This window comes from Diprion similis, chromosome 12 (genome assembly GCF_021155765.1).
Source record: "Diprion similis isolate iyDipSimi1 chromosome 12, iyDipSimi1.1, whole genome shotgun sequence".
NCBI lineage: Eukaryota > Metazoa > Arthropoda > Insecta > Hymenoptera > Diprionidae > Diprion > Diprion similis.
The window spans coordinates 7,428,833-7,453,496 of NC_060116.1; the positions used below are offsets into that span (position 1 = coordinate 7,428,833).

General features: G+C 38.3%; 2 protein-coding genes across 3 annotated transcripts; one reads left to right on the forward strand and one right to left on the reverse strand.

Moving 5' to 3' along the window:
- Positions 1-208: 208 nt before the first annotated feature.
- On the reverse strand, positions 209-2,643 carry LOC124412963 (40S ribosomal protein S6). The gene is made up of 5 exons (XM_046893217.1): positions 2,505-2,643; positions 1,779-1,983; positions 1,561-1,706; positions 736-936; positions 209-447 (listed from the first exon to the last, which is right to left on the reverse strand). Exons 1-5 carry the CDS (start codon positions 2,508-2,510, stop codon positions 247-249), a joined length of 759 nt encoding a protein of 252 aa, XP_046749173.1. The 5' UTR covers positions 2,511-2,643; the 3' UTR covers positions 209-246.
- Positions 2,644-2,660: 17 nt separating this feature from the next.
- Positions 2,661-8,815, forward strand: LOC124412962 (importin-11). 2 transcript variants are annotated; one of them, XM_046893215.1, is made up of 18 exons: positions 2,661-2,836; positions 3,681-3,812; positions 4,012-4,112; positions 4,195-4,308; positions 4,481-4,887; positions 4,962-5,225; positions 5,313-5,468; positions 5,563-5,603; positions 5,746-5,928; positions 6,097-6,208; positions 6,295-6,515; positions 6,613-6,777; positions 6,868-7,060; positions 7,282-7,519; positions 7,584-7,680; positions 7,745-8,007; positions 8,255-8,396; positions 8,540-8,815. In XM_046893215.1, the coding sequence occupies exons 2-18, from the start codon at positions 3,690-3,692 to the stop codon at positions 8,648-8,650; spliced, it is 2,931 nt and encodes a 976-aa protein (XP_046749171.1). In that variant the 5' UTR covers positions 2,661-2,836; positions 3,681-3,689; the 3' UTR covers positions 8,651-8,815. The 2 variants fall into 2 exon arrangements, with proteins under 2 accessions (XP_046749171.1, XP_046749172.1); XM_046893216.1 differs by having other exon boundaries at positions 2,668-2,771.
- The last annotated feature ends 15,849 nt before the right edge of the window (positions 8,816-24,664 follow it).

The window sequence follows — 24,664 nt, forward strand, 5'->3', positions numbered from 1 at the left end:
CAAAATTGCATTTCCTAATATATTTCTTGATAATACAACCGAGATTTCGTTATAATGACAAACAAATGACGACTATTTACACCCTGATTATAATAACGGAAAATATTAGATCCAATGATCGAAACTACCACACATCATTATTAATATAGGTACTTATATTACAATCTAAGGTAGAGAAAGGAGATGGCTGTTATTTTTTTTTTTAACTGCTTTTATTGTTTACAATGTGTAAATTCATTAGCCAGTTCATTTTTGAGTGGTAGTTGGTGCCGATTGATTAGATGACTTTGAATCGCGCATAGATGCACTACGGCGACGCTTCAGCTCTTCCTGGCGTTTAGCCTTAGCCTCTTTTTGCCGCTGGGCCAGGAGCTTGGCGTATTCAGCAGCTTGCTCTTTGCGAGCTAGGCAACGCCTCTTCTTCAATGCCAGCCTATGCCTCTTCCTCTGTAAATAGAATTCATCTTATGAATACGATATACCGTACAGAAAATTTTACGAAATACTTCATTATATTTCAAATAATTTCATTTCGCTGACCAGAACGGAAATGTATCGTTCGTACACTGAGAAATGTGCAACTTTTACACGCAAATTCTCAAATCATAAAATGATAATTTGATTTTCCACGCACATGAACGTCTCTAAGATATGTAGGTACACTTAGACACTGCCTGAGCGTGGCCAGTAGTTTCAGAATTTCATACATCTAAGTGCAAAGGTGAAATATCGTACCTGAAGCGTAAGTGGGGTGATCAGACGCTGAATCTTGGGTGCCTTACGACGCTCCTTCTTACCCTCCTTGCGCACCGGTCGTTTGACTACAAATTGACGTACGTCATCATCCTTAGTCAGGTTGAACAGCTTGCGGATTTTGCTTGCACGCTTAGGTCCGAGACGACGAGGTACATTTTTGTCGGTCAATCCCGGAATTTCCTAAATTGATTATAAAAATAAACTTTTGAAATTGATTGATTAACTAAACCAGATGCAGTTTGTGGAGAATTGAAGTTGATTATATTCAAATACAAGTAGAAAGGTATTTTGTGTCATTTGTACACTAAGATAGAGTGCAAAGATTGTACACAATTTCTCAAATCTATAAATGACCATTTCATTTTCCACGCACATGAACGCCCCCAATAGAATTTGTAATAATTGGACACTGCCTGAGCGTGGCTTAGAGCTGCCACAAGATTATCAAAAATAAATCATGTAAAAATCTAGTGCTGCCCAAATGTGAAATAATATATGAATTTATATGCAATAAAGTTAATTCGCAACATTGTGAAACATGGGCGAATAAAAATAAACATTAGGAATCAATATTTGTATCTCCACCAATTTGGAAAGGGAAAGACATTATCCTACTAAAAATCATATTTTGCCTCAATATACCAAACAGGAATTTTTTCACATTAATGAATAGATTCTTTAATATTTTACTAAATTCAATTACTTGTGGCCACCCTGTAATATAAATCAATCTAAGGTGATTCAGTCGTTAGTTAATGCATAATGTTAATCACAAAATATTGGATTTATGAAAGCAATTTTTACCTGCTCGCCTTTTTTGACAATGACGAGTGCGAGAACTGAGAGATTGGCATCAACAATACAACCTCGCACTGATTTACGTTTACGCTCACCATCACGACGCGGTCTGTAGCAAGAATGTCCTTTGGACAGAAGCAGACGTACACGACCTATGAAAAGAAAAAATGGATGTTAAATATTGTTAGAGTACTGGATTTACCAACGGTGAAATTTGTAGGTACCATTGGTCAAGACACCCTGCTTCATGGGGAAACCTTGCTTGTCGTTTCCACCAGCTACGCGTACAACGTATCCTTTCCATTCGTCACCTAGTGTGTCAGCTTCCACTTCAGCACCCATACGCTTCTCATAGAAGACTCTGAGCTTGTGCTCATCCGTTATTTCGAGTAGTTTTTGGCATCCTGTTGCCGGAAACGACACGTTCAGCTAGAAAAAATTATCAAGTATATTGACCAATGAGTTGAATTAGTGAATTTACCATGAATTTGGATCCTTGAATGGAACCTTCATTTGACGCGTTATTAAATTATTAGCTAAAATGAATGCGACGTAGTGTCCAGAATTTAATATAAATAGGTGCGACATTTAGGGGTTCGTGAGAATTGTTTGTAGGTTACACTCCGACTGAAGGTTGATAAATTTAGAAACGCTTATCAGTAAAATTCGATTGCATTTGTTAGAAAGACCAGCGACGTGATACAAAATATTGAGTGGTAAATTTTTCGTAGCCTAGTTTAATATAAGGGATAAACTGTCTGGTCACAATCATACACAAGCCCCGTGTCCCGCACTAATCAACAAAATTTGTAAGAATCAACTTGTCTCGGTTAAATGAAGAAGAATAAGCCATATCTGCTGAAAACTATTCCGTAAATATCCGCCTTCAATTAGCGCACTTTATTTTTCTGGCGAGTTAAGGGATTCTTGAGATATTATTGGATTTCTACCTTCATGGTGACAAGAACTATGCCGCGCCACGAGCCATGTAGTAAGAAAGAACTCGGCTGAACACCGCCAGAGTGCACTTACCGGAAGTTTGAGGGTGTAGGACTGTAGGTCACGTGACCTCCGACGGTCAAAGCACAGCATAATCGCCAACGGTATAAAATAAAACATTTTCGGCTTTGCCCAAAATCCTAAATGCCGACTTGCGTTGTGACATTCCGATTAGTAGAGAACTTGAAGAGGAATTTTCATATTTATTAAATTTGTATGTACGTACATATCTATAATAGATGGAGTGTTTTGAACGTAATTCAATCAATTGCGTCTGAGCAAGGTAATCGGGTACTTTGTAACACGTTTTTTCCCCAACAAAATACTGTGTATAGGTTAGTCCCCGTGCCACCCAAATTTTTATCGCACATCGAATTTACTCTGAATTTTCAAACAATCTAACAAATTAAATCCGCTTGAAATTCGGCAGTAGATTACGTTGAATCCCAGATGCTGATATCTGTGTAAACAATGTTATTCCACGAGTGGGGAATTCATTTTGTATGCTTATACATACATTTGTTTATCAATTATTCGATTTAAGCTTCTAGTCGTGAGTAATTTAAAAGAATTTCAATGTAAAAATAGACCAAATTCTCACGATTCTTTGTCTTCCTTATGAATGTGTAAGATCGCACTCTCCTTTAAATCGTAAACTACTATGATTTCATTTGCAGAATTTGTATAATTCATGAACAAACGAAGATGTAGTATTGTCCGCTCGAATCATTAACATGCGCACAAACTGCTTATGTTCGATGATTAATGAAGTCGATGTCCTCTCACACATAAATCTCTGTAACAAATAATCTATATCTTAGTACTACCACTAGCTGTTACAAGAAGTCGAGAATATTCTTGCAAGTTATAATGTGGCATGTCCAAAAATAACAATGATTACTTGCAACCTGCAGTTTATTTATATAGTTTAATTTCTCAGACAAGAACCATCCTTAGAGTTTTCTGACAATAAAAGTTGTGAGATAAATATGATCGCTAAACTTACATGAAGGGCAATATAATCTTGACTTATCGATTGAGTATATCTATTTTAAAATCATGTTCCTCAGTAATTGCTTGGTTTCTGTCTACACACAAATCCTTAAGAATACATTATATTTTCTCAGAGCAACGATATGGATGCAGCAGTTGTGGATATTTTACATAAGGCTGGTAGCCAAGACCCAAATGTACTCAAGCTAGCTGAGCAGACTCTGAAAGAGTGGGAAACGCAACGTGGATTTTACACAGCATTATTCGTAAGATTCTGAATTCTTTAACCATCTGAACATTCTCCGAATCAGCTGCAACCGATGTGCAGAGGCATGTTAAATCTATGAAAGATGTACATGTAAATTTTGAATTGCACATGTACACCACTAATGAATAATTCGAGGTATTTGCAAAGCAGCGCATTTTAAGCTGTGAAGTATAATGAAGTTTTGATTTCGTTTACAGAATGTTTTTTCGAATCATTCCTTGGACATTAATGTAAGGTGGATTGCTATATTGTATTTCAAGAATGGCGTTGACCGATACTGGAGGAGAAATGCGCCAAAGTGAGTATAGTTGTTATAAGTAAAGTTGATGCTTCTCACTCATGTTTCATGCATATATGAGTAATATGATGTTCTTGAATAGTGAAATAGCTGCAGATGAGAAAGAGTTCCTTCGACAACATTTGATTGCTGATTTTAACGAGCCTGTCAATCAATTGGCTGTACAGCTGGCAGTCTTAATAGCGAAAATAGCTAGGTGAGCTTTGATTCATTAGTTTTACAAGCAGTTCTACTATTGTTAATACTTGAATGGTACTGCAATGCAATACTTACAAATATACTAGTATGGTTTTTGTTGGTGCTGAATTTAGGCAGCACCGACACATAAAACCTATCCAGACTCTTATGAAATTCTTTTGATTCCATAGGTATGACTGTCCCAGAGAGTGGGGCACATTGGTACCAACTCTTTTAGAAGGAGTAAGGGGAGAGAATCCATTGACACAGCATAGAGCGCTGTTGACACTTCATCACGTTGTCAAAACTTTAGCATCCATAAGATTAGTTGCAGACCGAAGGTTGTTCCAGGAATTAACAGCGAACGTGTTTAATTTCATTTTAAATTTATGGAACACTTATACCGAGTCATTTCTCGTATTAGCATCAAACTCAGCTAGCCCAAATCAAATTCAAGAGGCATTAGAAAAAGCTTTGCTTTTGTTGAGAATCCTCAGAAAATTGGTTGTCAGTCCATTTAACAAACCGTCCGAATCTCAAGATGCTATGATGTTTCTAAAGGTTGTTTTTGATCGAGCACGGAATAGCTTGGAGTGTAGTAAGTATTCTGACTCCTTTTTGTAAATGGATAAATAGATTTCGAATTTACTTTATTCAATATCTGATTTTTAGGGAAAACTTTAATTTCACGTGGAATACAATTGGATGTGTGCGATAAATTTATAATTCACCTCACGAAAGTTCTGATAGGAGTCCTGGAAATACATCCGTTCTCCTATGTCGAACTCATACCAACGTCATTAGAGTTTTCTGTTTTTTATTGTTTCACTGAAACTGGTCAAGAATTGGCATTCGAAAGGTTTGTCATACAGTGCTTGAACCTCATGAAGGGAATATTGCTATGCAGTGACTACAGGCCTGCGAAAATTATACAAGGCATGTGCAATCTGCTACTTTGTGCATTTTATATTACGCACATTAGGTATATGACTAATTAAAATCTGCAATTTTTCATTTCTCTAGAAACAAAAAATCCTCTTACTCTGAGGGCGTATCAATTACGACAAGAATTTTTCACAGTCGAGACGCTGACTGAAATTTGCTCAAGATTGGTCACACATTACTTCGTTTTAACTCCAGCTGATTTAGAACAATGGGATTCCGATCCTGAAAACTTTGGTAATGTTGCAACACCAAGAATTGTAATTAATACTTAATATCTGCCAGATTGCATTATTGACCTTACATTGCACTGCAATGAATTATTTTCTAGTTGTTGATGACGGCGGAGAGGCATGGAAATACAGTTTGAGGGTAAATAATTTTGTTAATTTATAATACCTTATAAGTTCCTAGTTTTGACCGTTTGTTGCACACACTAAGGCTTAAATCTGTAAAGTGTTATAAGTAAACCTAATGATCATGTCTATGATTAAATAATATTAACTTATTACAGCCATGTACAGAATCGGTGTTTTTGGCTGTTTTCCATCAATTCAGGGATGTTCTTGCCTCCGTCCTAGTGGAACTAATGCAGAGTCACCATCAGCCTGTAGATCCTAATAATTTACATGCCATTCTTCTGAAAGATGCCGTTTATAATGCTGTTGGTCTGGCAGCATTTGACTTATATGACGAGGTTATTTACTTTCGGTTATTCCATCTGTTAATGAGAATTTGTAGCTGCAAATCTTGCACAGAGAATACGCTAACTTTCATGTAACTATTCAGCGAGCATTCCGTTATATTTGATTGTTGGGGCTATTCTTCTAAGGATTGATTGATTTTTTGTTTAATTCCATTTCAGGTGAACTTTGATCAGTGGTTTTCAACTACTCTGAAACAAGAACTGAAAGTTGTAAGCAACAATTATAGGATAATTAGAAGACGCGTATGTTGGCTCATTGGACAATGGACTGGTGAGTGTGTGAAAGAATGGCTTTAATATTTTCAATTTACACTACTTGGCCAACTGATAATTTCATACAAATAAATCCATTTTCAGGTGTAAAACTGAGTCCAGAGCTGAGACCTGAATTGTACAAATTGATGGTAGAATCGCTGAACCCTGAAGAAGACCTTGGAGTAAGATTAGCAGCAAGCGATGCCTTGAAATTGGCGATTGATGACTTCCAATTTCACACTGACGAATTTTCACCTTACCTAGAGCCTGCATTTTCGTTACTATTTGCTTTGCTGAAGGAGGTCCATGAGTGTGATACAAAAGTAAAAGGCTTTCAGCATATGATACTCATGTATCGAAATTTCAACTCAAAGTTTAACGCAACCGACATTTTCGATCTAACGATGTTTCGATTTACAGATGCATGTTTTATATGTATTATCATTCATGATCGAGAGAGTGGGCTGTGGAATAAGACCACATGTAGGGGCGTTGAGTGTCTACATACCAGCTCTGTGGCAACAATCAGAGGAGCACAACATGCTCAGGTGTGCAATAGTATCCACCCTGGTACATCTCGAGAAGGTTGGTTTATCAAAAAAGCAGAAGTATGAAATGTGATTTGAAAAAAAAACTGCATCTAGATATGTATTTATATAATTAAACTGTTTCTAGGCTCTTGGATCTGAAAGTGTTGCATTGCAGCCAATGGTTGTGGGTGTAGTGGCGATGAGTTGTGACCTAACACAAGATGGTCACGTTTATTTACTGGAGGATGGACTAGAGCTGTGGTTAGCACTCCTTGAGAATGCCCCTGCATCTACCCCTGCGATAATGGAGCTCTTCAGAAACATGCCTGCCCTATTAGGTCGGTAATACCATCGTGAAATAAACAAGGTGTGCACGCCTAGCATAGAGAATGCGACAGGTTGCGATACATCAATATTTAACATTAAAGTGCTTTATTCTTTACACGGTACTCCAGGCATTATATTACTGCAGTCTAATTAAGTCGTTTATATATGCGCCAAACCTTATCTTCTATTTAGGAACAATAATATTCAATGAATTTTGCTTTTTTCTGTGTAGAAAGATCCGCGGAATACCTAAGGCTATGCTTGTATATAGTACAGGCGTATGTATTGCTGAGTCCTCAAGAATTTCTGGGTGACAGAGGAGCTGTGGTGGTAGCTACCTTGGGCTCAATTATTGGGGATTTACGATCAGAAGGAATAGTAATGGCGATGCGACTAGTCGAAACGTGTTTAAGAGCCTTGTCCCATCAGGGGGCACAGCTCATCAAGCCTCTATTAACAAAAATATTCGAGTAAGTATTACAAACTGTAATCTAGGAATCACTTGGTAAAATATACATCTCGATTTCATTACAGGAGTGTCTACAAAGGCGAGGAGTACCCAATGGTTATGTCAATGTATTTATCAATAGTTGCTCGCGTTTTGTTAGTATCCAGGGATATTTTTGTTCAGGTAATGAATGAATTTCAATTTTGAAACCTGATCGAACATTGTATTTTTGCATATTACATTTCAGGTGATAGGAGAGTTATCTAGACAAGTAGGTGGCGGTGAATGGAGTGAAGAGGCAGTTCTTGGTAGAATGGTTTCAATTTGGGTGAACCGAATGCCTCTTGTTTCGCAATTAGAAAGACGTAAATTATTGGCACTTGGTCTTTGCTCGTTGCTCGGCGCTGACAGTCCGCCCTGCGTTCTTCAACATTTTCCACGCATGGTATCAAATATTGTTGAAGCCTTGAACGATATTACAAAGATCGACGACATGGGCTGTCCCATCGAGTAGGCAGTTACTAATTATTTCATTCCTGCATGAATCATTTTTCTCTACATTAAAATTCGATCCTATAAAAGGCATATATTTATCTATGCCATATGTTTATCTATCTCGAGAACAGTCATTAGTTTTGGAAGTGTGTACACCTTATTTTGAACAATGATTAATTTATTTATAGAATTAATCAACTAATATTATGTGCACTATGAGAATATTCAAAGTATTATAATCTGCTGTTTGACTTGACCTTAGTTCTCTGATGATCAGCGATCAACCAAGTCCCTCTCAATACGAAGATGTAGATTATGAGACGGAACATGAACAACGAAGAAGAAGACTAGCGTTTGGAGATCCGGTACACAGTGTCTCTTTGCAAGACACGCTTCAAGCCCAAGTAATTCTATTACATATACTCGTAATAATGTTTTATATTTCTCAATTTCTGCCCATGTATCATTTAACAATATTTGTTTTTCCATTGAACGATAGTTTTCAATATTGTAGCAATCGTTGACAATGAATGTGATTCATTCGCAGCTCATCGCGCTTCGAAGATTTGTAGGAGAGAGCCAGTTCGATCAAATGATGCTCACTCTAAATTCTGATACTGATCAACAGCTCAAGGAGTATATATCACTATCGAGTTGAGCTGCACTGACTAAAGTGTATGGTGAATTGACTTCAATTGGATGCTACATAACGTGTAAAAAGCTTAACGACGCACTATCGTAAAATGGCACTATTTTATTGTATGATATTCTTTGTTTTGCTGTACTATTAATAATGTTGATAATAAAAAAGACCTATACGTCATTATTGGGGTTCCCAATTATACTTAATTAATTTTTAATTAATATTTCATCTATTCTTTTTGCAGTCAGTGAGGAGCGTCAGAGAGCCTTCGCTCTCGTTTTTTATATTCTCGAACTAATTTTCGAGATGCCTAGATGGTAAATGGGTCAGAGTAAATTAGCATCACTAAACCAGTGGAGAATGCAGAGCATATTCACTATAGGGAAGTGCCACTGCAGCTGCCAAAACTGATCAAATCCTTAAAAACAACAACACACGATATTATTGCAACTTGTACAAATAATTGCAGGGTGACGACCGATACGAAAATCGGAAATAGTTGGGGAATTTCGGCTGCCGAGAAAATTCAGGGAATGATGATGGAGTAAAATTGTCGCTACCTTGAATTTACAAACTTTGTAAGTTCATAATCTAGTGCAAAACCTTGTCGAATCACTCTAATCTCTACTGGTACAGATCTCCGCCGATGGGCTGAAACTGGGTTTACGCAAAGGATTATCGAATATAGTGATGTACAAAATAGCGTTACCGACAAGATCTTATAATCGTAGCCGTGGTTCGTAGATTAAGAAAAGAAAAGGCTTGCAAAGTTTTCTTACTTTTCACGTATTTTTACGCGGTAAATTCAAACCCACGCCTGACGCAAACTTCAGACTGCGCAGCTCACGGCTCTTTCGACCGGTCGAGGCTTGCTTCCGAACGACCGTTCTCGAACCGTCGAAACTCTAACACCGCGCGTCTCCATTCGATTTTGAACAGGGATAGTGAAACCATACACGCCGGCAGTCCAGAATTTAGATCGCGTTGTTTAGGCTGAGTAACGTAATTTACTCAGCGTATTTCCACCAAACACATCGGCAGATACACGAATGGTAGAAGTGTGAGCCAAAGAGAGAACGAGTTCGATCGAAATCCGAGCAGCCTGAAAACATTACAGGTGAGTCGTATACGTCTCGATGGCACTACGTGCTGCCTTCGCTTTGATGAATCGTTGCCCTCCCTGTGAAATGCTGTGTCTTGTTTGTTCATTTTCGTTAATTGCGTTGTTGTTTTGTTGACATGCTTCTCTAATTTCTATTGATTTGCGAGTTTCGAAAGCCTGTTATAATACGTCTTAGATAGTGATTTAGTAATTGAAACACTCGAAGCGTTGATGAAAGGGATCTCACGAGCCGGTCATACTTTTTTGTTGTTTTGTGAGTTGAAACAAACGCCGTGGAAGTTGACTGAATTAGGAGGTATTTCGAAGTTGGCGTCTCAGATCTAACAATAAGGATCGCACACTATTTCACATGGATACATATCTGTAAAATGCAATTGTGACCATTTGTTTATTTCTTCAAATTTCAGATCAGCAATCTGACCTTTATCCGAATTTCTTTCTCGGGATGGATACTGTGAGTTTTCGGGTCGAAAAAAAATATAGCAGTTCAATGGGTAACGACCTTATAGAAGAAAAAAAAACAGGTACAAGTTCGAGAACATTCTTGATTAAATTGTTCATTTGAAGAAACTGATTAAATTGTCCATTTGAATTGCCACGTCGCCTTCAGCCATAGATGCTTTGAACATTGAGTTCGACTGTTATAAAATTTTTCTTATCTTATTACTGGACGTCGCCAGAAAATTTCAATTTAGGCTTGAAGCCGCGTCCAACGTCAATTTTTCGAACATCCGATCGCGTTGTGTGTAGTTCGCACGGCATTTACGTCCGGTCGAGAATCGCAGCTTCCGGACGCAGCGCGGCGTCGTCAGTCGCTTCCGAGCAGCCGTAGTGGAACTACGCACGTCGTAAGTCGAGTTTTCAAATCGTCATGTAAAGGCTTTGACTATTCGGCACATGGCCGAGCACCGATCCTTACGATTAGAAAAGAGGCTGTGTATCGTGATTCGCTCAGTGCATAATTCCCACGAAACTTACTGTGAATAATATACGAACGACATGCAGCGTACGATGATGGTCCATGAAAGAGCCGAGTTACGGAAACAAAAACAGCCGAGGACATCGAAGGTGAGTTATATTGTCTCAAATTTTCATTCTCTGGTGCAACTTCAGCTTGTAGCATTTTAGATTCTCGCCTCTCCGCGTTCAGTGTCGTTTGTTATTATTTGTGCGGCTGATTTTCGATAAGTGCGTGGTTGCATTATTAGCAAGCTTAACTCAGTTCGTTTAGGCTTGCAGCTACAACACGAAAAGTGTAAATGGGCTTGGAATCGAGTGTAATTACTACGCTGCATATAGTCTAATAACGCTGCTAATCTCCCGTTGTCGTTTTCTTTCTAACATTCGGAAAACACGGACCCTGCGGAAGGTGACCTTCGTGCGAGTTGTGTCTCGGATTTCGGTTCCTGGATCGCGTCTCTCACGTGTACGCACGTTTTTGATATGAAAATTTTATTGCGTCGTAGATTTTGGCCTTGTTTCTTATGAGAGAAAAAACTGTAAGCGATTGCATCCGTTTCCGAATTTCTTCCTGGGGATCAACGATGGAAGGTTCCTTCATTTCGTAATCATTTATTATTACGGTTGAACAAAAGTTAACGCATCACGGCCTTATTAATCGTTTCGAAATTTCGAGTGAGAATCGTAATCGTAAACTGTTACTGATTTCTGATACACACCTGGTATGGCTTGGATAACTATGGTGAATTTTTAATGCTATTCAAATCATCAAGTACTAACAAAATATTGTGTTATTTTACTTGATTGCAGGAAGAGATCGCAACAACGTTGATTGGCATTAGTAATTACCTAGATTGAAAGGCCCTGTCAATAAATCTTGGAAGACATCACTCGGTTGCGGAACTGATGAATTTATTACCTATAAACAACAGGTATAAAACAATCCCAATCATTTTTTACCGATTCATGTAATCGGTACAATTTTCCAAAACTTGACATAACCCATTACCTACAAACCTGAGTATATGGATGTTGAATTACATCAGATATTAATAAAATGTTACGGTTTTGCTTTTCCTCTGGTTACAGAATTGAACTACTGCGGGAATGAACGAAGTTAGCAAGTATCCGCATTGAGTGACCTTGGAAATATACGTTGCAAAACAAAATACGGAAGCTGAATAGCTCGCAAATTTGTGGAAGACTAGCAAACAGGTACACGTTTGAGATCATTCTTGATTATACTTCTGGGCTACTTTCAATCGGAGAAATTTGTCAGTTAGCTAAAATTGATTTGCATTCATTTCTTCGTTATATTTACAAAAAATAACGCTCATTTTTCAACGTTTCTATATTAACCTTGCAAAACAAATACTAATAAAGTGTTTTTATTTATGACCTGTTAACAGGAGTACACTATATTGCCGCACTATCGACCAAATTAAAAGCGATGATCCAAATGACGTGATCTAATCAATCGACCTCTGACAAGAAAGTAAAAATCAAACCACTCACTATGCAGTGAATAAAACTAAAAGGTACACATTCGATATGATTTTTAATTACTGCGTACCTTTTGATCGTACATGATTAAAGCTGCTCAATAATTTTATGCATTTATTCAATATCTGTTCTTATTTTATTAGTCTGTTATTATTTTATTATAATATTTTATTAAATTCTCATTGTAGTGTGAAAAGTGTGTCACCGTCATACAACCTGAGAAGCCACGACGACTACTACACATACATCTAAAGTGTGGAGCAACCCGGAGGAGGTAAGAAAACTTATTTCAATTATTGTTTAAAATTCAACGTACTGAATTTGAAACCTAATTTTTGTCATTGCGTAACATGCGGCACACAAATATGGAAGTAGACAACAGTAATAATAGAAAATCCAGTCTACTAAATTAATTCGAGCTTCCTTTTTCGTTTTTTCAGAGTTAAGCAGAGACATCCGAGTAACTTCTCCATTACTCGGCAACGTTGGTGAGTTTGCACGTGTTTAGGTTACGGGTATTAATTCCCTGGGATTCATTTGTCACGTGGCGTGGCGGTAAAAATTGTTGCACAAATCTTCGATTTCTTAGCTGCATGGATAGGCTCATTCGCGATCTCAACGGTGCTTGACTTTCAGTCAATGAATTTTGTTTTCTCTTTCTTTCTTATCAGAATTGACCTATTTTACCACAGTTACTCAAAGTTAAAAATTTTGCACGTTGCTGAAAGTGGAATGAGCATCGCGACAGGTTACCATCACTTACTCAACATTCGCGAAAACAGATTGTGTTTAGTCAAGATTATATAATTACAATGATGTCGTTTAAGTGGTGGATAAACCTGAGGTTTAAACATATTCTAACGATTGTTTAATTGATACCATTTCAAAGTCTGGCATAACGTAACGTAATCAGCTTGCATGATATATCTTGAATCTTGAATTTTAATTTTTTAATGCCCAGCAACTATAGAACAACCACAGGCTTAGCTCGCTTAGACAAATGCTGATAAGCATACAGGATGTTTTTAATCCATTTTACAAGAGGTTGATGTACCGATAGTCCGCCAGCAATGTCTAAAACAATACTCTCGCTGACTATGGTACAAAAACGTTTTGCTCCCCACAGGTAATCAATGACAAAGTAAGTCACAGTGACCACGGCGCAAATGAGGATGAATGATGTGTGTTGGAAAAAATGGAGAATCGTTTAGAGCGGATATAGGTAATCGGGTAGGTAGGTGGTCGTTGTGGGATCCGTCGCAGGGTTTGATGTGGATGTGCGTGTGAATTTCTTTCAAACATTTCCGTTGGGTGGTTACGTTGGGAATCAGGCGAGGGTAGGAAGGTCGCGATGCACCGCGATGTTATCAACTTTTGTAATCCACAGCGTCAAACGATCACATTGATTTTCATCCGGAAACACGCGAAAGACCGAATGTAAAAGTTTCCGAACTATTTATTAGTAAACTTTCAAATTTTAACGAGGTTCAATTTCCCATTTCTTGTCACTTTGCTACCATTTTCCAATCCTCATTGAATTTTATTATTTAGTCGTTATCTATAATTACTTCACTCAATTGATCTCTGTGATCGTCTGACTGGGCAAAACGCATCTCTGGACCATCTATCGCGTTCCGTGGTACGCTAGATGGGAGAGATGCTGAGCTCGAAGACTTCGCGTCGAAGAGGACCGCCGACCGTCACGCCACACAATAATGCATGCCCTCCAACCTCCCTCCCGGACTTGACTTGCATCTCGGAACAACAATTCGCATCGCAATGTGTCAGATTCAAAAAGACGCAGATGCGAATTGGTTTTCTGCAGAATTTTGCGACAAGTCCTAGACATTTAAGATTTTTTTACGGATTAATCGGCCGCGCCTTTTTGCGCGTAGATTAATCACGGGAATCAGACGCGTCATTTGCGCGACGATTCATAATCAGGGTGGCGATAGACCGGGAAAACCGGGGACAATCAGGGGTTTCGTTTATCGGGAAAAGTCGGGGAATTATGATGGATCCTAAAGTAAAACGGACAGTTTTTACAAAGCTTTTTCAATCTTTAGCTATGCTTCGTAACTTCAGTTGAGCTAACTTTCGGAAATGGTATCGCGTTCGATTTCTAATTATTCTTGTGAAACGAAGCAATACTATTATGTGTTCTTTAGATTCAAATTTATATATTCAAGTTGCACAACTTCTGGAACTTTTGATCATAAAAACTGCCCAACATGGCCTAATATTTGTGGGGAAACGTCAGGGAATTCTGAAGTTTTTGACGGGAAGAGTCAGGGAATTTTCTTTGAGTAAAATTGACGCCATCCTGCGCTTGATCGAGTGATTGAGTGGTCCAGTGATCGAGTGATCGAGTGCTCGAGTGATCCAGTGATCGGGAGATCGAGTGATCCAGGGATCCTGTGACCGAGAGTTCGAGGGGTCGATGGGTCGAGTGATTTAGTCCGGGAGGTAACGACAGATTTCATTACACCATTTCCGTAAGCTTCATTTTTTTGTACTAGTTATCCGTGTATCATAAAACAGTAATATACACGCCGTAAAAACGCACCCCCGCGACGGGGGGTTGCAGGAGGGTTACAATTTACAGCAGGAAATTGACTGAATAATGTATAGTCGCATACGCGAAACTTATCGAAGGGATTCATTGAAATATATGAAGCCTAGAAAATATCGTCTTCTGCCTAAATTCCACGACGAAACTCTATTTCTGCCGACATAAGTAAGCGCGAAAAAATATTTAAAAAAATCACACCTGCGAGGATAAAATTGATTAGAATGCTATTTTTTATAGTAAGAAACAGAAAAATAATAGTCTTCCATCTAGAGGATACATTTCATAGGGTAGTTCAAAAAAGGGCCTTTCTTTTGGTTTTCGGTCTTCTTCGAGATTCTTGCACTTTTTTTTTACTAAAAAATAGATAACGCTAAATGGCTGGAATGAATTTTTTTTTTTACTTCTGTCTCAATGACGACGGAATTTCGAAAAAAGCCTATTTTCGGAAACTTCAAAATTGAGATATTCCTTGAATCCTTCGGTGGATATGTTTTGTGTGACGAAACAGAAGTTTTTACGAGTCCTGAGAGGCGTGCGATTTTTTTGAGTACTGAAACATCTATCTTGAAATTCTTAGGTGAAGAATTTTTTTAACTTTTAAACATTGCAATGAACTTCGATGCAGATTTTTCGGCACTGTAAAAAATCGCACGCGTGCCAGGTCTTGCAATAACTTTTGTTTCGTCATACAAATTAAACATAGCCACTGCAGGATTCAAGGATATCTCAATTTTGAAATTCCCTGAGATAGCGTTTTTTCGAAATTGTAATGTCGTTGCGGCGGTAGTAAAAAATTTTTTTCAGCCCAGCCCTTTTACGTGAGCTATTCTTTAGTGAAAAACACAAAAATTTTAGTGAAGAGCGAAATCTTAAATAATGCCCTATTTGAACCGCTCTAAGATTCAACGAAGGTCGTCTTCGAAGTCTATGAAGCTGCATCTTTACGTCCTGCCTGAAAGACGATCGTTGTTGATCGAAATAGTCGAATGACTATCATGAAGTTTTTTTCTTTTTTTTATGTTACATACTTGTTCAGTATATTAATTTATACTTTGGTGGATAGTTGCACTAAATCTTCTACCGTTAAAATCGAGACTTAAATATATCGATGAAATTTGATAAAATGATTTACGATAAGAAAAACAATCTTTTACAATGACATTAAGGATTAATTCCGAGAAAATCCACACCAATATTCGAAAATCTCAAAGCCGAGGTAATATTACAGCGTCTTTTCCCAAAATTTCAGTCTATTCTTTTATTGAATAGTCGTAAGTTAAGGTAAAAAAATTACTTATTGATTTTTACTTTGAAGAATTCTATACTCAAAATGTGCATGCTGTATAACGTATGCTCATCTTGTTGGACAAAGGTAATTTTATGATCATTCATCCATTATTACATTGAAATCTTCAATATTAGAATTATTGATTTCAGCATTGTCATCTTCGTCTTGTTCTGTATTTATTTCTTCATTTGTAAATATATAAATATAAAAATATACTAATGATTAAATAATTATTTATGTATAATTTTTTATGTTTTATTTATAATACCTAGATTTTTTTCTGAGTTGGTTGCTATGCCATCGATGGATTTAACTGAGAAATAAATTGATTATCTGACTTTTCTCAACCACAGTCAGCGGGAGAAAATTTTGTTTAAATCAAAATTTACAAAATCTTTGGAGGCATGCTTGTCTCCCGCAACCGAAGGAATTTTATCCTACTGACTATGTTTGGGATGAAGCAGATAATAAACTTGTTGTTTGACATGACAATTAATTCAGCAGAAAGTCTAGGTATTGTAAATAAAGAAAAAAACTAAAAAAGTTATATAAAAATTATTATCTAGGCATTAACAAATTATTATATTCATATATTTACAAGTAAAAAAACAAGTACAGAATAAGACCAAGATCAATCAGACGAAGAAGACGGTGGTGAAATCAATAATTCTGATATTGAAGATCAATGTCATACTAAAACATTGTTGTTTTAATTTGAAGCATTTTATAGAATTTCATTAATATATCTAACTCTCGATTTTCATGGTAAAAGATCTAGTATAACTATCCGCCAAAGTTCAAATTAATTCACTGAACAAATGTACAACATAAAAAAAAACTTCATGATAGTCGTTCAACATGTAGAACAGCAACGATCGTCTTTCAGGCATCTCGTAAAGATGCATCATCGTAGCCGCGTGCCTGGAGCAGCTTCATGGGCTTGCAAGACTACTTTCGATGTATAGTAGACTGTATCAAAAAAACGGACCATTTTTTTTTTTGAAAAATATACTGAAAATATTGTTTAGGATACCGAAAAAAGGCGCCTGTTAAAATGGGAGCTCTTAATTTTAATTTTAAGATGTGCCTAATCGCGATTTTCTACTTTCCGTAAGAATAACATGGCAAAAATGGTTCTTGCTCCTTGCGATTTCCATAAGTAGATAACGAGGCATCGTACAGAAAATGCATAAACATGTTTGTGTAGGAAATTGAACGTTCTACAAAAAAGGTCTGTTGTCATTTTACGATAAATCTACTCCTTCAAAAGTTATTTGAGATCCTTTGTTGATGTTTGACCTCAAATAACTTTTGAAAGAATAAATTTATCGTAAAATGACAAGAGACCTTTTTTGTAGAACGTTAAATTTCCTACAAAAACGTGTTTGTGAATTTTCTGCACGACGCGTCGTTATCTAGTTATAAAAATCGCAAGGAGCAAGAACCATTTTTGCCATGTTATTCTTATGGAAAGTAGAAAATCACGATGAGGCACATCTTAAAATTAAAATCAAGAGCTCCGATTTTAACAGGCGCCGTTTTTCGGTATCCTGAACAATATTTTCAGTATATTTAAAAAAAAAAAAAAAATAGTCGATTTTTTTGATACAGTATAATGTATAGTATAGGTGGTTGACTATTATTTTTGTGTTTCTTACTATAAAAAGAAGCATTGTAATCAATTTCATCCTTTCAGGTATGAGCTTTTTAAATATTTTGTCGCACTTACTTATGTGGGTGGAAGACGAGTTTTGACATGGAATTTAGGCGGCAGACGATACTTTTTAGGCTTTTTATGTTTCAATTAATAGATACAATAAGTTTCGCGTGAACGACTGTACATTTTTTTTGTCAATTTTTTGCTGCGATTGTAGCCCTTCTGTAGCCCCCTTCGTCGTGGGGTTGCGTTGGAAGGCGTTTATTACTATTATATGATACACGGATAACTAGTAGAGAAACAATGAAGATTGTGGATGTGGGCTGGAAATTACTGACGTTCCTCGCGGACTGATCGAGGGATCGAACGTACTGAGGGTTCCAGTGGCGCAGAGATCGTGTGATCCAGTGATAGTAACCCTGTATCCGAGTGATCCAGTGACCCAGTGGTCGAGTGGTCGAGAGATCGAGTGATCCAGTGATCGAGTCAGGGTGACGACGGACCGGGAAAACCGGGAATTCACTTTATCGGGAAAAGTCAGGAAAACGTCAGAGAGATATGATTGGGCATAGAGAAAAAAACGTGCTGTTTTTAAAGAATCATTTTCAAACTTCAGATATGCTTCGTAAACTCAGTTAATCTAACTTTCGGAAATGGGACCGTTCAGTTTCTAATGATTCGTGTGAAACGAAGCAATACTATGTGTTTTTCAGATCCAAATTTATATATTCAAGGTGCACAACTTCTGGAGCTTTTAGTCGTAAAAACTGTCCGACCTCACCTATTTTAAGTTTCGTGGGAAAATGTCGAGAAATTCTGAATTTTTTGAGGGGAAAAGACGAATTACATTCGAGCGAAATTGTCGCCACCCTGATAATGCGAATTGATCGGTCGCCCCTTTTGCTTGACGATTTCGTAAACGGTATATGTAAAAGTAAATCAGGCTCGATGTGTTAAGCCTTCAGCTTTTCAATCAATCCTATTACTAACAAGTGAGTTTTCAAGATCAGATTGACCGCGCATTTTGCGCGTCGACTTGATACTTCTCGGTTCTGAGAGAAGGCGCGGCATTTACAAGCCGGCCGTCAATTTACGGGGATAAAAATCGCGGAGTGTACAGTGATGGTGAAGAATCTTGTCGTAAGTATTTATAAAATACGAGTTCTATAAAAATCTATGTCTTATTCATTATATTATTATCTGTTTCAGACCGAACAACAATCCAATTCTCGCAAACACATTGGCACATACAGCATTTTCCTCCTGTTACTGACCTCCATTTACCGTCCGGAGCATCTCAACAATGTACTCCGATCAGAGGGCGCTACCAAACGACGGTCACGCTTAGGGGCTACGTCAAATGGGCTTCGCAGTGCTCTTACTTACCAACTGTAACCAAATCGCAGACAGTGTCGGTAAGCATAAAGAATCGCATGGATTGCCGACTACGGATTGTACATAGTTAATTAACAGCTGGTAAAATAGACCATGCATAACATGGTACAAAAATCTCCTTGTTCTTGTGGAGTGGCCTTAGGTTCTAGAGGAATCCGTTCAACAGAATCAGTCAACGCCCAGAGTAAAAGTTCTATATAGAGCATACAGGATTTTTTTGCAGAAATTTTATACTGCATACGGCAGTCCGGCGAAATAAAACTTGTATAAAGTGCTGTGCTATTGATTACATTTAGATAAGAATAATCTGAAACAGACCGGAGCTACAGGACATAGATATTAGATAGATTAGTAGATATTACATAGATTCTATGCTGATTTTCTGTACAACCGTTCGATTTTGCGCCTTTAATTTTTGTAGAACTATACTCTGTAGAATTGATTCGATGTTGACTTTATGTTATACAGAACTGTAGTATATAAGGTTAGTCTATTGTCGAAAAGTTTATGTTATAGATTCAGGTCAAAAGTTTTTCGGAGGAACGTGCTCTGTACGAATTTCATTCTGTAGGATTGTCGTATATAGAACAAAATTTTTGTAGAAAAAATCTTGTAGGACTTTTACTCTGTTGAACAGGTTTCTGTCGAACCAGTTCATTCCATTTTTGACACGCTGTACCAAATTAAATAATGGAAGACATATACTCGTTGCTAAATTGTCTCACTGAAATCCACATAGTACTTTGATGTTTGAGTCTTTTTTACAGTTCTTATAAAATTTGGACGCTTGTTTCAGGTTTGAAAGAACTCTTCAAAAACTACCGAAGATTGCAAAATCTGAAAAGTGTAAGAATCGACTCGAGGGCATTTGAACTATCTAACAAACCGCTAGAAATTAATCCAATATTCTCGAGGTAAGTCAATTTGCCTTCATTTTTGAAGTGTATTCCTAAACACTAAAAAAATATTTATCGTGAGCAGAGTGATCATGTTTTGACAATTTTTGCTGCTGTAACAATTACCTACACATTCAATTTCCCATGGCTAAAAATCGTTCGGGTAGACAGAGGATCGTGGAAAAATTGTATTCCCTTAACGTCGTAAATACGGCCATGTGCGCATCGACTGCTGGTGCTCGGTCGGGTCATGTGGGTGATTTTCGTCTCTCGCGAAGTTGTCCCACACTCCCACCTCCTCCCGGGGGAGAGCAATCCTGGTTACTTTGCGCCAAACCACATTGGCAGCTCACCCATTAATCACTTCCCCGTTCCCCAGATTGGTAGGTGAGTTCATGGAGGAAGGGGGGGGGGGGGGGGGTAGAAAAGCGGAAGAGAGCTGCTTGTCTCGTAATTTTGTTTTGTGGTCCTGCGCGAAACTCGACGAAAAAAGTTGTTTCCGCTACACTAAAATCCTTTCGCGTGGCATCGTATTGTTGGCGCTGTCCTACAGACTTCTGCGACAGATTTCAAGGCACCTTCGCCTCGGATGCTTAAGTGGTGTTACCAAAGTCCCCCGTCTCATACTCATTCTTTTATACCCTCCAGTACCCGCAGTTTCTCTCCCTCGCCGGGCTAATTAGACGTTGAATAATTGGTAACCTTCTCGAGTCTGTAATTAACGGTATACGTATAGAATTTTGAACGTCATTCACCTCCACGCCCACATAGTTTATTGCCACCCTGTACCATACGTTGGTCAGTTAATCATTACTCGGGCTAATGCGATCGCATGATAATTAATTTTCCCGATAAACGCGAAAATTAGAGATTTTCACATACGAGAGGACGTACTTGTTTTGTAAGATGAAACCTCAATCGGCATATATAATAATAATCGGGAAGGAATACTATATGAATAGCGTGACACGTGGGCAACACTTGCACGTCCAACGGTCTCTTTGTTATAGCGTTAACACGTTTTCTCAGATTTGGGTCGTGGGGAGAACGTCGAGTACAGAGAGAGGGAGAGAGAGGACGGAAAAAATAAATCGACGGTCTTCATTCGAGGACCAAATTTCATGCATATGCCACATCCAGAGGTTTTATGGCGTCATTAGTAACGATTTTCACACAGCGACCATTTCCTGAGATGTAAATGAGCGCAGTTTACCGCAGGGAGCCTGTCGCGTCGTGCACTAATTAGTTAATCCTGGTTCTTGATTATCTAGGGTATTGCATGCCATCGCGCACATTTTAGTCATCCTGTACATCCACACCAGCTTAAAATCATATTTGAAAGTAACAAATATAGATTTTGTGACACTATCTACTGCAAACGTGTGAAGATTTCTTAAATAATAATAATAATAATAATAATAATTCATTTGTCAGATTAACGGTAGAACTTAATGTTGATACGGAGCTTCAGAATGTTGTAATTTAAACATGAGAAAAAATGGACTTTTACTGACAATGAGAGGATTTCGTGAAGGCAAACGATGCGAACGAAGCTGCTCCGGCAAATATAGACAACCGAAAATATATCTGAGGAACTTACTGCGTGTAAAATGTAACTTCGGTTACGTATCTACCGGCGAATCGTCGGTCGCATTTGCGGAATTCTACTGATAGGCTGTTCTCACAGTTGAATTTAATTAATATCGAAGTGTGGTCAGGAAGTCAAAGTTTTTTAAAACGGAACAGTATCCCGTTTGTACCCGAAACGTGACACTCTGGGTTTCACCAGACTACCTAGAAACTGGCGAAGTAACCACATATGGGAAAGTCGGAGTGGGTATAAATTATTTTTCAGTCTATATAATATAACGATATCGTGCATCGTAACAGACGTGAATCGATGAATAACCAGCCGCCATGCCCATGGGATAAGTGGTAAACAAAGCTGGAGCCGTACTTACCCTCTTGCAGGCATGTGAAAGCGGCTTACTTAAACACTAATCGTCAAACGAGGCCGCATTATAATGTTCCGAGACCACCAATACTTGGTTGGTTTGGTCGAATCAACCAACAAAACACCTTGCGACTGGATCCGTAAAGCCGCAATGACGGATAATTAATAATAAGCTCGATCGTTCGCGGACTTGGTTGTAAGTGCTACCTTTGAAGTTTCGAGCCGGAAACCTTGGAGAATTTCCCAGAAGTACCCGGGGGTGATGGAATCCTGCATGAATAGAGTTCATAGAGAAGCCAAAACAATGAGAAATACAGGGGAGAGCCTTTACCGGCCGTTTATAATTAATTTTGTAGTGAATTTCCAGCGTCTATATATGTTTTTAATCACGTTGATTAATTTTTGACGCCGTCCGAGACCAGTTTCCACCTTGCATGGCGGATTGGAGACCGGAATGGGACACACGGGTACTAACGAATATGATAGTCAACGCTAAGCTTGTCTCTATTTCTGGGAGTCTAGCCCAGTGCACAATGGAAAAATTAAAAATTAAGAATAAGCGATTTCGTTGTCATTTTTGTTTCTGATTCCGTTGTCGAGCGACAGCGATAGCAGTTTAAAGTTGGGTCAGAAGTGAATTCATCATCTACACCGTTTCCTGATTTTATTAATCTCAAGCTAACTCAGACGCAGTTACTCTCTCCGTATAAATCTATCACTCTAAAGCGCAAGCGCTTCGAAAGTTTCAATGGGAGGATTTCACCGATAGTTCTAAAGTTGACGTTGTAATTTCAACGTTGTTGAAACAGAGCTTAAAACTTTATGAAGTATATAAAATTTTCCCTTACCTGATGTATAGCTGGTACTCACCCACTTGTACACGTTCTGTAGCAGGGTACACGGTCTGTTTAACAAATTGCGATGTATTTATGCTCATCTATTTACGACCGAAATCCTTCCGGTGTCGAGTCACATGTAGGAAGTATAAGATTATAGATTAAATTGTGAAAAAAAAAAATACGTGAGGTAGCCGGGGCTGGAAGTTGCGAAGATTTGTTGCGGTTCAAAAAGTCTGTCGATAAATCGCCGAGCTTAGGGTTTGGTTTGGTCTATTTGGGCTAGGTTAGTCTCGTCGAGAGCTGCTCGTATAAGGCACGCAGCCACCCTTTAGCTTGCGGGGCATTCTTTATAATTTATCGCATCGCGCATCAAGCTAGATATACCTACTTCTACACATCGGCAGCTTCCTCATGCACCAAACGCAGCAACAATGGCCCAACGGCAAATGGTACCTACCTACAACGTGGAAGCACAGCTGTGCCGCGGCCTCGTGGTAATATTGAAAAAATAATTCTTGAAGGCAATTTTTCAACTTACCATTACGGAGGACAAGTATGAGGGCTGAGGTTCTCAAACTCAGATTTTCCGGAAACGAGTTTAAGATGGCGGCTTACGAAAGAGAGGGCAGGAAATCTCATATATCTTTATTACGTTAGATTACTTTTCTTCCATACTTTTAGTCAGGTACGTATACGCAACTTCGCACTCAAACTATCCGCGTTGAAGCATCTCCGTATAATCTGCAATTTGCCTTTTCCGTTTCAATCAACGAACGTGTCTCTCTCGATTTTTTTAGTCGCAATAATTTCGTGGTGCGTTAACACGGAAAAAAATGGCGTCTTTCTCGCGAATGTGATCCTTCGGCAACAGCTGTTGCGGCTCGCTATACAAAAGCGTATCGTATTATACCCAACCCCTCAGGATTCATCCGCGCGCCAATGTATAACGACTTGATCAATTTTTGTATCAGATTCAAGCTCGCTTTTTTTCTCTGGCATCCGTGTTTGGTAGTTGTATTATTTTTCAATAATGAATATAAGAGAGCCTTTGAAATCGGAGCGTGACGTCCGAACCTTCAGAATTGACACACGACACATTTGACTCACGAAAATGGTCTAGTCCTGTATGCTGTTATTACAGGTTTTTTTCTTTTATCAAGAGATGAAATTCTAGAATAGTAACGAGGTATGAGGTTACTTTGCAAAGGATATAGTTACCTTAGGAGAAACGCGGCCGTATCGGATTTACCGAAGTGCACGTTTGTCTGCAGACGGATAATATCAAGGGAAGTACGAAATCTGTGCGTGTGTGTGTGTGTGTGTGCGGTGAAATCTCGAAGGATTACCGCTGTACCCACGAATTTAAATCGACAAAATGTCTCCGGGATTGCCTAGATTTGTATAAGAAGAATGATGAAGAGAGTGGGAGGGAGAGGAAGAATTGGTACCAAAGTGGAAAAAGAACAAAGAAAGAGGGAGACGGAGAGCCCGAGAGGAGAGAAAAAATGAATAAGAACAGGAAGCCCGTCCCTCAGTGATCCCCAATAAACGCCGTGGAAAAGAGTTATCTTGGTCATAAAATATGTCGACGTAAGGAAAATTGCGGCTAATGCCGTTCCATAAAGGCATCATATAAAGGGGTACGCATCCGGAAAATGATTGGTTACCTCATACTTTGTGACGTCATCAAACCAAGACAAAGAAATCTTTGAAAATTGTACCGGAAGTCGTAAAAATCCGCGACCTTTTTCCTCTCTATATATCGCTTATGCACGAGGTATGAATATTGTATCGATGAGAAAAAATGTCAGGAATCCTTTCCGCTGAAGGACAAAAGTTTTT